The sequence below is a fragment of the Bos grunniens genome, chromosome 11 (genome assembly GCF_055505025.1).
Source record: "Bos grunniens cultivar Pamir isolate PY7600 chromosome 11, Bosgru_T2T1.0, whole genome shotgun sequence".
NCBI classification, from domain to species: domain Eukaryota; kingdom Metazoa; phylum Chordata; class Mammalia; order Artiodactyla; family Bovidae; genus Bos; species Bos grunniens.
Genome location: NC_141175.1, coordinates 13917764 through 13933595, shown reverse-complemented (window position 1 = coordinate 13933595; position 15832 = coordinate 13917764). Strand labels below are relative to the sequence as shown.

Below are 15832 nucleotides of genomic sequence, written 5' to 3'. Positions count from 1 at the left end.
GCTTTGTTATGACTCCTAGGTCAGACCATTGCCACCCAAGGTGATGATGACACTGTTGACAGTAGCATGTACAATTCCATATATGAAACTTTACAGGTTTCAAAGCCCAACTTCTCACAGACCACGACCAAGTTCAACTTGCCCAGGACTGAAGGAGTTTCCTGGAAGTGGGATGTTTCATTTTGAAAGCAGGAAAGTCCTGGACAAACACAGAGGACTAGTTGGTTGCCCCAGAAAGCATCCTCCTTTTGTTAACTCCATCAAGAGGAAACAATATCAGAGGAAGCTGTATTTGAGGATCATTTGATATGAACCATTGTTCTAGCTCAGTGCAATCCTTATCTAATTCAGTCCTGACCACAGTATTGTTAATTATCCTCCTTGCGCAGATACAGAAATTGAGGCCAGAAAGACTGAGAAAACATGTTCAAGATTACAGTTCACAAGGGGGCTGGTGGAAAATAAAGGTGTGTCAGACCCAGAAGGGATAACCACATCAAAGAGCATGACATTGGCCTGGCTGCCACTGCCTGTTTGCGTGCTCATCTTCCCACACCATCCAAATGCAGGAACTGCATTTGGTAGTTTCCACTGCATGTGTGGTATTTTAATACCATATATAGTATTTAATACCACTGCATATGTGGTATTTTATATCACACGTTCTGAGAAAACCTTTAAGTGATCCTAGGGTTTTGATATTCTCAACAGTCCTGTATGGTCGGTTTATGTCCATATCTTATAGATGAAGAAAATGAGACTGACAGATAGTAAATAATTCCCAAAAATATAAGATTCAGTGAGGGTTTACAGTGGGGAGGCATGTCCTCTAATATTTTCTGGTGTATCAGGACACCAGGCTCCATTTTATCTACTACTGATTCTAGCAATATTAGTAACTATTATCACAGTTTATTGAAGACCTATTCTGTGCTACTGCTTTGAATATGTCATCTCATTGATGAGCTACAATAAGTATACAAAGTATGCACATAATTTACAGATGAGGAAATTGAAGCAAAAAGAAAATAGGATGTGGAGTTTGCAAAGGATTACACAGCCAGAAAAGAAGTCCATCCAGTCCATAGGACATCAAAGCCAACATTCCTAAGGACTGAAGATGTTGACAATGCTGATGATGATAACTCTTGTTTGTCAAATACCTTTGAGCTTATAAAGTAATTTCATCCACTTTAGCTTCTTTGATGGATCTTCAAAAGGAAAAGAGGATATTCCCATCATATGAAGAATATCTAAGTGACAGTTATGATCTTTCTATATAATTAGTATCCCTTCTCTACTCCTCAACAAAACACAGATACAAGACACAGAGAGAGAAAGAGAGAGAACTATCCTTAAGAATTTTCTAGTGACTCAGAGGTTAAAGCATCTGCTCCAAGGCCGGAGACCCAGGTTCGATCCCTGGGTCGGGAAGATCCCCTGGAGAAGGAAATGGCAACCCACTCCAGTACTCTTGCCTGGAGAATCCCATGGACAGAGGAGCTTGGTGTGCTACAGTCCATGGGGTTGCAAAGAGTCGGACACAACTGAGCGACTTCACTTTCACTTTCGTGATATCTTACTCAAATTTCACAAGCCTGTGAAACTGATAGCTTTCCTATTTGAAATAGGCATGGACTAAGACTTGGGAATTTTCTTTTTTTATTTTATTTTATTTTTTAACTTTACAATATTGTATTGGTTTTGCCATATATCAAAATGAATCCGCCACAGGTATACACGTGTTCCCCATCTTGAAACCCCCTCCCACCTCCCTCCCCATACCATCCCTCTGGGGCATCCCAGTACACCAGCCCCAAGCATCCAGTATCGTGCATCGAACCTGGACTGGTGATTCATTTCATATATGATATTATACATGTTTCATTGCCATTCTCCCAAATCATCCCACCTTCTCCTTCTCCCACAGAGTCCAAAAGACTATTCTATACATCAGTGTCTCTTTTGCTGTCTCATATACAGGGTTATTGTTGCCATCTTTCTAAATTCCATATATATGCATTAGTATACTGTATTGGTGTTTTTCTTTCTGGCTTACTTCACTCTGTATAATAGGCTTCAGTTTCATCCACCTCATTAGAACTGATTCAAATGTATTCTTTTTAATGGCTGAATAATATGCCATTGTGTATATGTACCACAGCTTTCTTATCCATTCAATTGCTGATGGACATCCAGGTTGCTTCCATGTCCTGGCTATTATAAACGGTGCTGCGATGAACATTGGGGTACACGTTTCTCTTTCCCTTCTGGTTTCCTCAGTGTGTATGCCCAGCAGTGGGATTGCTGGATCATAGGGCAGTTCTATTTCCAGTATTTTAAGGAATCTCCACACTATTCTCCATAGTGGCTGTACAAGTTTGCATTCCCACCAACAGTGTAAGAGGGTTCCCTTTTCTCCACGCCCTCTCCAGCATTTATTATTTGTAGACTTTTGGATCTCAGCCATTCTGACTGGCAATTTTCTTCCCAGCTAATCTCCTATTCAACCCTCAACCAGAAAGTCTACAGGACAACCTACAATACAACTAAAATGCAGAGTCTCCCAACAAGTCTCCCAATCACTGTGCTTAGTTCTCACATCTGGACATGTTTACATGCCCACCAGCAAGAGACACCTATACATCTATGTGACCTTTGAAAAAAACACAGAAAACAGACAAAGGCTTTGAATGATATAAGTTTTTGAAGCAATATTTTCCTTGCATTTTTCTCCTTTAAATAAGCATTATGAATGAAACCAGCATCTCTGACTTCCTGCTCCTGGGCTTCTCTCAGCACCCAGAGCAGCAGACTCTCCTGTCCAGGCTCTTCCTGGCGGTGTACCTGGTCACCGTGCTGGGGAACCTGCTCATTATCCTGGCCATCAGCTCTGACCCCCGCCTCCACACCCCCATGTACTTCTTCCTGGCCAACCTGTCCTTCACCGACACCTGCTTCTCCTGCACCATCGTCCCCAAGGTGCTGCTCAACATCCACACACAGCACTACACCATCTCCCACACTGGGTGCCTCGTGCAGATGTTCTTCTTCATGGAATTGGCCCTGCTGGATGACTTCCTGCTGGTTGTGATGGCCTATGACCGCTACGTGGCCATCTGCCTTCCTCTCCACTACACCACCATCATGGGGCCCCAGCGCTGCCTGCTGCTGCTCGCTGCATCCTGGCTCAGCTCCCACCTCCTGGCCTTCTCCCTCTGTCTCCTCATGTCTCAGTTCTCCTTCTGCACCTCCCATGCCATCCCACACTTCTGTGATGTACCCCCACTCCTCAAACTTGCCTGCTCAAACACTCACATCTTTCAGGTCACCATGCTAACTGAAGCTGTTCTTTCGGGTCTGATTCCTCTCACCTGTGTCTTAGTGTCATATGCCCACATCGTTTACACTGTCCTCAGGATCCCATCTCCTGGGGGGAAACACAAAGTCTTCTCTACCTGTGGCTCTCATCTAACAGTGGTCACTCTCTTCTATGGGACACTCTTTCTGGTGTATTTCCAGCCCTCAGCCTCCTACTCAGCAGACACTGGGATGGCAGCATCTGTGGTGTACACGATGGTCACCCCCATGCTGAACCCCTTTATCTACAGCCTGAGGAACAGACACATGAAGGCAGCTTTGTGGAGATTCTTCAGCTGGGGAAAATATTCTACTCAGTAAAAAGCCCTGTCCCAGATTAGAAGCTCAGGCTCTGTGATGTGTTTTATTCCTGGAGTCTTCATTTGCAAAAGTTTGACAAAATCAGATTCAAGGCAGGATGGTGCTCAGCATCACAAGCAGATTTTAAAGATGGAGAATGCCTGACTTGGTGGGACTGGAATACCATCAACTAACCAAGGACAGAGCTAAAGCCTGCAAGAGAAGTAACCAGCAATCCCTGCAAGGTGACTTGATTCCTGGATATAGGTGACCAAGCAGATTCAAACCACAGATTCAAATTATCAAAAGATGACATCAGACAGAATACAGGTTCTCAGAGGAAGCTAACCTGTCCGTTCAACTACAAGAAATGTTGACAATATCTAGAAGGGTCAAGTGTCTGAGTTTCAGGGTTCATTTCCGAACCCATCTTTGGAAACAACTCAAAGGGATTTAGCTACACAGGCAGAAAGCTGAACCAAAAGACATACTATTTGCTGGGAATAAGCAAGCGAAACTAATTCTAGAAGAAACCTGGCACTGGTAGGTGGGGGCTGGTCCAAAATCATACACCTGGGATTAGAACTGGCCTGTGACCATGAGTGATAATGAATTACTGGAGTACATTCATGACTTTTTTACTTTTTAAGCTGTGGCTTAGTTCATTTTTCTGTAAAAAAAAAAAAAAAAAAAACACTCAGAGGAAATTTGTAAAACATACAAATAGGAAAAAGAAGAAAAAGAAACACTCACTATTCATACATTTAAAGACAACCACTGATAATATTTCACATCATTTCCCTCCTGTCTCCTAAAATTGCTTTTTGTTTTTTACTGTGTTGAGAAAGTACTGGACATACAATTATATAGCGTTTTTGCCTAACTTCATAACATAAGTTGTCTCCACATTAATGCCTCCTGAACATTTGGCTCTCTGAGATGACAGAAGGAAGGATGTTTCCCCATTGCTGGATGATTAGGAGATTTCTATGTGTTCACTATTACAAATATCAGTGCAACGGAAGTCTCTGAAAAGAAATGATTCTTATGTTCATAGTCTGTAATTTTAATATTTTCAAAAGTAGAACATCAAAGGGTAACATTTTGGGGGCTCTTTTATCCATGCTGCCAAAATGTCAAACAAGAATGTTCTTTTGTCTCTATCCACTCCATATGTTGATGTTCACATTTTCCCCTAAGTGTAAAAATACAGTAGTGAAATGGTATCTTCTTGCCCTGGTTTTAATTTCTTTGTTTATTAATAAGGGGACTATTTTCCAGCATCCATTAACCAATTTTTAAAATTCTCTTATTAATTGTTTATTCATGTCATCTACCTATTACCTTCTGGGATTTTTTTATTGACTTGTATGGGCCTTTTTATATTAAAGACATTATATCCCTGTCTTCATCACCTTGTTCGTAGTTCATTCTTTATCTCTTAACTTTGTGATTTTTTTTTTTTTTTGGCCATTCTGCAATAGCATGTGGGATCTTAGTCTTGTGACTAGGGATAAATCCTGTGCCACCTGCATCGGAAGCACGTAGTCTTCAACACTGGACCACCAGGGAAGTCCCTTAACTTGGTGATTCCTTTAAGTGTAAGGAAGCTTTTATTTTATTATCAAATCAAGAAATATTCTTTGTAACTCTTTTTACTACAGTTAAATTTGAAATCCTGCCTTCTGCAGAATTCATGCAAATATTCAACTTTTTTCACTTTCTTGTGTAATACAGTATTTTTTATGTAACCATACGTTAGTTTAGGATGAAATCATATTGTTAAAGTGGGAATAACACACAATGAGTTTGAGTTTGAGTAAACTCCGGGAGTTGGTGATGGACAAGGAGGCCTGGAGTGCTGCGGTCCATGGGGTCATAAAGAGTTGGACACAACTTAGCGAGTGAACTGAACTGAACACACAATTATACTGCTGATGTTAAAGAAAAATATCATAAACAACTCATCAAAACAATTTAGTAAGAAATATACAACCTCAATAGACCTAAGACATATGAGGAAATTGAATCAGTAGCCAAAAACTTCTTCAAAGAAAATTTCAAGCCCAGGTGGTTGCAATAATTTTATAAACACTTCAAGAATTCTACTTTGCAAAACTCTATCAGAGAATAAAAATAAAGAAACATTCACCTATTCTTTTTTAGACATTAGCACAACTTTGTTACCTAAAGCTAATGCTGCTGCTGCTGCTAAGTCGCTTCAGTCGTGTCCGACTCTGTGTGACCCCAGAGACGGCAGCCCACCAGGCTCCACCGTCCCTGGGATTCTCCAGGCAAGAACACTGGAGTGGGTGCCATTTCCTTCTCCAATGCATGAAAGTGAAAAGGGAAAGTGAAATCGCTCAGTTGTGTCTGACTCCTAGTGACCCCATGGACTGCAGCCCACCAGGCTCCTCCGTCCATGGGATTTTCCAGGCAAGAGTACTGGAGTGGGGTGCCATTACCTTCTCCGAAAGCTAATGAGAATATTGCAAAAAAAAAAAAAAAAGTACAATAAGCTGAAGAAAATATGTTATCATTACCAAGTTGAGTTTTCCCAGAATGCAGAGTTGGTTTAACATTCAAAAGTCAACCAAAGTAAGTCACTATTTTACAAAACAAAGGACAAAAAAAAAGGACAAAAATCATATGATTCAAGAAAGCAATACTTTTGAGATGCAAGAAAAATTTGAATATAATCCAACATACGCTTATTAAAAAGTCAGGCTAGCAAATAGACATAGAAGCAAATTTTCTTAATATGAAAAGAGTTCTTTTTTCAAACATATAGCATATAATGTGTCATAATCATACATTAAATCCTTCCTGTCCACATGAGGAACAAGACAAAATATCAACACTCGGTGCAACTATACCACATTGTACTTGAAACATCCAGTGCAATGGGATAAGAAAAACAAATAAAAGATATATATTTTCTAATGGAAGAAACAAAACTGAATTTTATTTACACCTGATAGGTTTGATAATATTGAAATTCAAAGGAGTCTAACATTCAAATTATTAATTAGGTGTCTTGAGGCAGAAACAAGTAAAACATAGACACCTTAGTACTCAGTTCACAAAATACACAAAAATCTATTTCAGAGTGACTAAAGCAGTAACTGTAAAAAAAAAAAATTCTAAGGATTTTAGAAGAAAATGCTGAAATATACTTTCCTGAACTAAGGGAACAATGGACAGCATAAATCAGATACTAGTAAAGCATTAAGAAAAAAGGAAAGAACTGATGAATTCAGTAAATTAAAAATTAAAATATTTATTTGGCAAACAGACTGTAACAAGAGTGAAAAGACAAACCATAAAGACAGAGAAAATATTTGTAATACATATAATGCACAAAGGGATGGTATCTAGAATATTTAAATAGTTCTAGACTGTGTGGATCACAATAAACTGTGGAAAATTCGGAAAGAGATGGGAATACCAGACCACCTGACCTGCCGCTTGAGAAACCTGTATGAAGGTCAGGAAGGAACAGTTAGAACTGGACATGGAACAACAGACTGGTTCCAAATAGGAAAAGGAGTACGTCAAGGCTGTATATTGTCACTCTGCTTATTTAACTTATATGCAGAGTACATCATGAGAAACGCTGGGCTGGAAGAAGCACAAGCTGGAATCAAGTTTGCCGGGAGAAATATCAATAACCTCGGATATGCAGATGACACCACCCTTATGGCAGAAAGTGAAGAGGAACTAAAAAGCCTCTTGATGAAAGTGAAAGTGGAGAGTGAAAAAGTTGGCTTAAAGCTCAACATTCAGAAAACTAAGATCATGGCATTTGGGCCCATCACTTCATGGGAAATAGATGGGGAAACAGTGGAAACAGTGTCAAACTTTATTTTGGGGGGCTCCAAAATCACTGCAGATGGTGACTGCAGCCATGAAATTAAAAGACGCCTACTCCTTGGAAGGAAAGCTATGAACAACCTAGACAGCATAATCAAAAGCAGAGATATCACTTTGCCAAGAAAGGTCCGTCTAGTGAAGGCTATGGTTTTTCCAGTGGTCATGTATGGATGTGAGAGTTGGACTGTGAAGAAAGCTGAGTGCCAAAGAATTGATGCTTTTGAACTGTGGTGTTGCAGAAGACTCTTGAGAGTCCCTTGAACTGCAAGGAGATCCAACCAGTCCATACTAAAGGAGATCAGTCCTGGGTGTTCATTGGAAGGACTGATGCTGAAGCTGAAACTCCAATACTTTGGCCACTTCATGGGAAGAGTTGAGTCATTGGAAGAGACCCTGATGCTGGGAGGGATTGGGGGCAGGAGGAGAAGGGGACAACAGAGGATGAGATGGCTGGATGGCATCACCGACTCGATGGACATGAGTTTGAGTGAACTCCAGCAGTTGGTGATGAACAGGGAGGCCTGGCATGCTGTGATTCATGGGGTCCCAAAGAGTTGGACACAACTGAGCAACTGAACAGACTGAACTGAATAAATAAATTAGAATTTTAAAAGTTAACTAAAAAAGAAAAATGAACAAAAATTTAGATAAACAGTTGCAAAACTAAGCAATACAAACACTAATAAGTATATCAGGTGTCCAATCTCATTATTAATTACCAAAAGATAAAGTCAAGCCATCGGGAGATGCCCCCCAACACACACACACACACACACACACACACACACCAAGTGACTACAATGAAAGAAACCAACACCACCAAGTGTTATCAAGAATGAGCTGCCACCACAACCTCACTTATTGCTGATGGAAGTGTAAAGTGGTACAATCTATTTGGAAGACAATTTGATATTGCATAGTAAAATTAAAGATGGAGATATCCTAAAACCATGAAATTCCTCTCCTGGGTATGTATGAAAGAGAAGGAAATGCATGTGTATACAAAGAAACATTTATAGGAATGATGAAAACAGTACTGTTCCAAATAACCAAAAAAACTATTCTTTCAAAAATAGTTTGCATGACTAATGTGTGGTATTATACAATGTAGCAACTCACAGCAATGGAAGTGAACAAACACCCACCACCTAGAGCTGTCTAGATGATCTCACAGAGAAACAACGAAAGAGCCAGAAAAGAGAATACATAGTGCATGAGGGCATTTATATAAAGTTCAAAAAGAGGCAAGACTAAAATCAAGTGTTAGAAAGATAACAGGAATCATTTTCCTTCGCAAAGGAAGGAAGAGTGATGACGAACCTGCTAACACAAAAGGAATTTCAGACAAGCTGGCAATGTCCTACTTCTGAATCTGGGAAGTGATACATAGGGGATTGGTTCCCAGTAATTTCTTGGGCAGTATGCTAAGAGAATGTCAGACAGAGAAAGACAAAGACTGTATGATATGACTTATAAGCAGAATCTTAAATAGTGCAACAATCCAGTGTGTGAAACAAAAAGGAAGCCAAATCACAGACACAGAGAACAAGCTAGTGGTTAGCCATGGAAAGGGGAGAAAGAGGCAGTGTGGAGGATGGGGAATGAGAGGTACAAACTCTTGGGTATAAGATAGGCTCCAGGATGACTAGTACAGGACTGAAAATATACCAATATTTGTAGCAACGGTAAATGGAAAGTAACCTTTAAAATTGTATTAAAAATTTTTAATTCAAAATAAGCATAAATTTAAAAAAACTATCCTGGAACAATAAGTAAATAAAGTATTGCTGCTGCTAAGTCGCTTCAGTCGTGTCCGACTATGTGCAACCCCATAGATGGCAGCCCACCAGGCTCCTCTGTCCCTGGGATTCTCCAGGCAAGAACACTGGAGTGGGTTGCCATTTCCTTCTCCAATGCGTGAAAGTGAAATCGCTCAGTCATGTCCAACTCTTAGCGACCCCATGGACTGCAGCCCACCAGGCTCCTCTGCCCATGGGATTTTCCAGGCAAGAGTGCTGGAGTGGGTTGCCATTGCCTCCTCCGAAATAAAGTACTGACCTGTATACTCTTTAAGCAAAGTGATGGGGGAATAGGCATTAGTTTTATTAACATTCTTAAGAGAATATGGTATGCTATGCTATGCTAAGTCACTTCAGTCATGTCTGACTCTGTGTGACCCTAAGAAGGCAGCCCACCAGGCTCCCCTGTCCCTGGGATTCTCCAGGCAGAACACTGGAGTGGGTTGCCAGTTCCTTCTCCAATGCATGAAAGTGAAAAGTGAAAGTGAAGTCACTCAGTCATGTCCTACTCCTAGTGACCCCGTGGACTGCAGCCTACCAGGCTCCTCCGTCCATGGGATTTTCCAGGCAAGAGTACTGGAGTGGGGTGCCACTGCCTTCTCTGTAAGAGAATATACATGTTTTATATATTCTTTTTATGGAAGATACATTAAAATAAAAACAAACATATCCATAAATTGATTTATTTTTAGAAAAAAAGTATATTAGTCACCATGTGTCCAATAGAGAATCTAAATATTATTCATATCTCTGTTCTCTGAGATCATTAAATAAGAATGTGTCCTCATCTACATGACTTCTAAAAGCAAAGATTATGACCTCTGATCTATTCTGTCTTTATTTTTACTTATTTACTGGGACATACTGTATTATATCCATAGGGCCAGGGCTCTAATAAAAAAAGTAGGGACTCCAGGACTGAGATGGACCAGTTCAGGGTAAAGGCTGGGAGGAGAGATCCATGCTGTACCTCACCCGAAGGAGAAACCAGGGGTGCTGCCCATGGAGCCTGGTCCATCTGAATGGAGTTATCACTGATGGTGCAGCGACACAGAAGGCCACCGTCCAGAGGGGACAGCTGGCAGGTTGGACAGTTGCCCCAACGTGTCTCTAACTAGGAGGTCTGGGAACAGATCCCAGGAGACACTGCCTGTGAAAAAGCAGTGGCTCCAGTAGCTGGGAATCTCTAATGACCTGAGTCTTTAGTCTGTGCTCTTCCTACTCACACGGAAGGGCTCTGTGCCTCCAGCCCTTGTGACAACAGAATAGCAAACCCAACCTCCTTTGAGGAAGCATCACAGATGGAGGCTGGTCAGCACCTCCAGGTGAGAACAGATGCTTAGGGATGGGGAGAGAGTCTACCTAAGGGTGCACGCTGACACATATACTCAAGCAGCCTGTAGAACCTCTTCCTTTCATTTTGCCACTTTCTTCTACATCCCTATCTGCCAATCATTTTCTGAATCTTCTGATCACTATGAGGGGCACCCAGTTCTGGGGTTCATCACATCCCTGAAGGTGCAGACTGAAGGCATTGTGGAGAATGGGTGTCAGAGCACCCTTCCACAACCCCATCAGCAACCAGCACACAGCATCTGTGCAAGAACAGAGCATAATTGACCCTTGTCCAGTGGAAGAGCCTGGTTCCCAGTGTCTCTCCACCACCTCGCCATGTCAGTACCCATAATTTACTCTCTACGTCCATTTAGTTACCAACCTCGGTCACACCCTTCCTTTTTTACTAAACTTTGTACTAAATCATTTAGGACAAAATTATTTATTCCTATAATACTATTATAATCAGGGAGCTTTTAGGATTAAGTCATTTGACCCAGTTTCTACTTGGTTTCCAGCTGGCAAAACAAAAGTTTTGCCACTGATAGTTGTAAGTAGAGTCAGAGGTGGTGCTGCTGTGCTGATATTGGTGATAATGATGATTACTTTTTATATTGACACCTCACAACCTACAAGCCCAAGATACAGGCAGAGACTGGATTCACAAAAACAACACCCTTTAAATTTTTAAAAAAGTAGTAATAGACCATCCATAAAGATGGTGGAGGAATAGGACGGGGAGAACACTTTCTCCCCGACAAATTCATCAAAAGAACATTTAAACGCGGAGTAAATTCCACAAAACAACTTCTGAATGCCAGCAGAGGACATCAGGAACCCAGAAAAGCAACCCATTGTCTTCGAAAAGAGGTAGGAAAAAATATAAAAGACAAAAAAAAAGAGACAAAAGAGGGAGGGACAGTGCTCTGTCCCGGGAAGGGAGTCTTAAAAAGAGAGACGTTTCCAAACACCAGGAAACATTCTCACTGTCGAGTCTGTGCCGAGCCTTGGAAGCACAGAGGGCAACATAACAGGGAGGAAAAATAAATAAACAATTAAAACCCACAGATTATGAGCTCTATGGTAACTCCCCTAGCAGAGAAGCAGTGCAGACGCCTGCACACGCCACTAGCAAGTGGGGGCTGGGCAGGGAGGCGCAGCGCAGGCTGCATCGCTTAGAGTAAGGGTCTGGTTGAATACCCCGAGCGCTACCTGAATGAAATAATTTGGGCTAGCAAACCAGACTGTGGGATATCTACCACACAAAAAGCCAGCCCTAACCTAAGACACCACCAGGCCCACACACGGAACAAGGGACTGAACAGAGATAGCCGGCTGCAGAGCATTCCCCTCCGGAGACAGGCAGCCAGAGCTGGAATGGGGCAATCGCAGCCCCAGAGAGACATTATCTACAAAACTGTAAGCAGGCTTCTTTGCTAACTAAAACTTATTGGGGTTCTGAACAGTCAACATCCGCCTGAGAAGGTGCGCTGGTTGTACACCCAGATAATCGAGCAGCAGGGAGGCGATAAGTCGCAGCAACCGCACTCGCCAAACACCTCATCACCTGAGCTGCTCGGACCTGGGAAGGGCACAAAACGCAGGCCCTACCAAGTCTGTGCCTCTGAGGACTACCCGAGTGCCTGAATCTGAGCGGCTTAGACCTGGGAGGTGCAAGCAGCCCAGGGCTGGATGCGGATGGTTCCCGGCGGAGCAACCTAGAGCCTGAGCAGTGTGGGCAGGGAGGGTACACGCGCCATGAGTGGGGCAGGCCCAGTGAGGCTGAGGCACTGCAAGCACAAGCCAGTGTTATTTGTTTACAGCGTCCCTCCCTCCCCACAGCACAACTGAACAGGTGAGCCTTAAAAAAAAAGTGTCCACCACCACCCCCTTTGTATCAGGGCGAAAATCAAACACTGAAGAGATCAGCAAACAAAAGAAGCTATAACAAAGGGGACCACCTTGGAAGCAACAGGCAATAGATCAAAACCCCGTGGTTAGTACTGGCTACATAGGAAGGGGCCTATAGATCTTGAGAAATAAAAGCCAGAACAAGGAACTAGACAAAAATGAACTGACCCCACAATACCCACAACAACATCAGAGAAAGTACTAGATATATTTTTACTATTTTTATGATCATTCTTTTTTTTAATTTTTTTAAAATTTTAAGTTCTCTATTACTTCTTTAATTTTCACTTTTATAACCTACTATTACTTTGCAAAAAAAAAAAAAACCCTTTTAAAAAAAAAAAAAAGCAAACGTCATATATATTTTTTAATAATTTTTGTGACCTTGTTTTTTTTTCTTTTTCTCTTTCTTTCTTTCTTTTTTTCTTCTTTTCTTTAACATTGTATTTTTGAAATTCCAAACTCTGCTGTAGATTTTTAATTTCAGCTTTTTGGTATTATCAATTTTGTACCTATATTTTTTTTATAACTTTTGTGACTTTTTTTTTCTCTATTTCTTTCTCTCCATCTTTTCTTTCACATTGTATTTCTGAAATTCCAAACTTTGCTCTAGATTTTTAATTTATGCTTTTTGGTATTTGTTATCAGTTTTGTACCTATATCTTCTTTATAATTTTTGTGACTTTGTTTGTTTTTGTTTTGTTTTTTCTCTTTCTTTTTCTTCTTCTTTTCTTTAACATTGTATTTTTGAAATTCCAAACTCTACTCTAGATTTTTAATTTTTGCTTTTAGGTATTTGATACCAATTTTGTACCTTTAAGAACCCAATCTTCAGTACCCATTTTTCACTAGGGAGCGAGATTACTGGCTTGACTGCTCTCACCCCCTTTGGACTCTCCTTTTTCTCCACCAGGTCGCCTGTGTATCCTCCATAACCCTTCTCTACTCTACCCAACTCTGTGAATTTGTGTGTGTTCCAGACGGTGGAGAGCACTTAGGGAACTGATTACTGGCTGGATGTCTCTCTCCTTTTCATTCCCCTCTTTTATCCTCCTGGCCACCTCTGTCTCCTTCCTCCCTCTTCTCTTCTCTGTATAACTCTGTGAACATCTCTGAGTGGTCCAGTTGTGGAGTGCACATAAGGAAGTGATTACTGGTTAGCCCGCTCTCTCCTCTATTGATTCCACCTCTTCTCATTTGGGTCACCTCTAACTCCCTCTTCCCTCTTCTCTTCTCCATGTAATGCTGTGAACCTCTCTGGGTGACCCTCATGGTGGAGAAACTTTTCATCTTTAACCTAGATGTTTTATCAATGATGCTGTATAGAAGGAGAAGTTTTGAGACTACTGTAAAAATAAGACCGATAACGGGAAGCAGGAGGCTTAAGTCCAAACCCTGACTCCAGGGAACTCCTGACTCCAGGGAACATTAATTGACATGAGCTCATCAAATGCCTCCATACCTACACTGAAACCAAGCACCACACAAGGGCCAACAAGTTCCAGGGCAAGACATACCAAGCAAATTCTCCAGCAACACAGGAACACAGCCCTGAGCTCCAATATACAGGCTGCCCAGTCACCCCAAAACCATAGACATCTCATAACTCATTACTGGACACTTCACTTCTCTCCAGAGAGAAGAAATCCAGCTCCACCCACCAGAACACTGACACAAGCTTCCCTAACCAAAAAACCTTGACAAGCCACCTATACAAACCCAAACACAGTGAGGAAACGCCACAATAAAGAGAACTCCACAAACTGCCAGAATACAGAAAGGACACCCTAAACTCAGCAATATAAACAAGAGGAAGAAATAGAGAAATACCCAGCAGGGAAAGGAACAGGATAAATGCCCACCAAACAAAACAAAAGAAGAAGAGATAGGGAATCTACCTGATAAAGAATTCCAAATAATGATAGTGAAATTGATCCAAAATCTTGAAATCAAAATGGAATCACAGATAAATAGATAAATAGCCTGGAGACAAGGATTGAGAAGATGCAAGAAAGGTTTAACAAGGACCTAGAAGAAATAAAAAAGAGTCAATATATAATGAATAATGCAATAAATGAGATCAAAAACACTCTGGAGGCAACAAATAGTAGAATAACAGAGGCAGAAGATAGGATTAGTGAATTAGAAGATAGAATGGTAGAAATAAATGAATCAGAGAGGAAAAAAGAAAAATGAATTAAAAGAAATGAGGACAATCTCAGAGAATTCCAGGACAATATTAAATGCTACAACATTCAAATCATAGGGGTCCCAGAAGACAAAAAGAAAGACCATGAGAAAATACTTGAGGAGATAGTAGTTGAAAACTTCCCTAAAATGGGGAAGGAAATAATCACTCAAGTCCAAGAAACCCAGAGAGTTCCAAACAGGATAAACCCAAGGCGAAACACCCCAAGACACATATTAATCAAATTAACAAAGATCAAACACAAAGAACAAATATTAAAAGCAGCAAGGGAAAAACAACAAATAACACGCAAGGGAATTCCATAAGGATAACAGCTGATCTTTCAATAGAAACTCTTCAAGCCAGGAGGGAATGGCAAGACATACTTAAAGTGATGAAAGAAAATAACCTACAGCCCAGATTATTGTACCCAGCAAGGATCTCATTCAAATATGAAGGAGAAATCAAAAGCTTTACAGACAAGCAAAAGCTGAGAGAATTCAGCACCACCAAACCAGCTCTCCAACAAATACTAAAGGATATTCTCTAGACAGGAAACACAAAAAGGGTGTATAAATTTGAACCCAAAACAATAAAGTAAATGGCAATGGATCATACCTATCAATAATTACCTTAAACGTAAATGGGTTGAATGCCTCAACCAAAAGACAAAGACTGGCTGAATGGATACAAAAACAAGACCCCTACATATGTTGTCTGCAAGAGACCCACCTCAAAACAGGGGACACATACAGACTGAAAGTGGAAAGGGCTAGAAAAAGGTTTTCCATGCAAATAGGGACCAAAAGAAAGCAGGAGTAGCAATACTCATATCAGGTAAAATAGACTTTAAAACAAAGGCTGTGAAAAGAGACAAAGAAGGTCACTACATAATGATCAAAGGATTAATCCAAGAAGAAGATATAACAATTATAAATATATATGCACCCAACATAGGAGTACCGCAATATGTAAGACAAATGCTAACAAGTATGAAAGAAGAAATTAACAATAACTCAATAATAGTGGGAAACTTTAATACCCCATTCACACCTATGGATAGATC

The 15832-nt window shown here is 40.8% G+C and overlaps 1 protein-coding gene across 1 annotated transcript; it reads left to right on the top strand.

Annotated features, from left to right (window-relative positions):
- Nucleotides 1–2748: 2748 nt before the first annotated feature.
- Nucleotides 2749–3681, top strand: LOC147362585 (olfactory receptor 1f45-like). The gene has a single exon (XM_086325368.1). The coding sequence runs from the start codon at nt 2752–2754 to the stop codon at nt 3679–3681; it is 930 nt and encodes a 309-aa protein (XP_086181494.1). The 5' UTR covers nt 2749–2751.
- Nucleotides 3682–15832: the final 12151 nt, after the last annotated feature.

Coding starts and splice junctions, on each gene's coding strand:
- LOC147362585 (XM_086325368.1), top strand. CDS start 2,752: ATGAATGAAACCAGCATCTCTGACTTCCTGCTCCTGGGCTTCTCTCAG.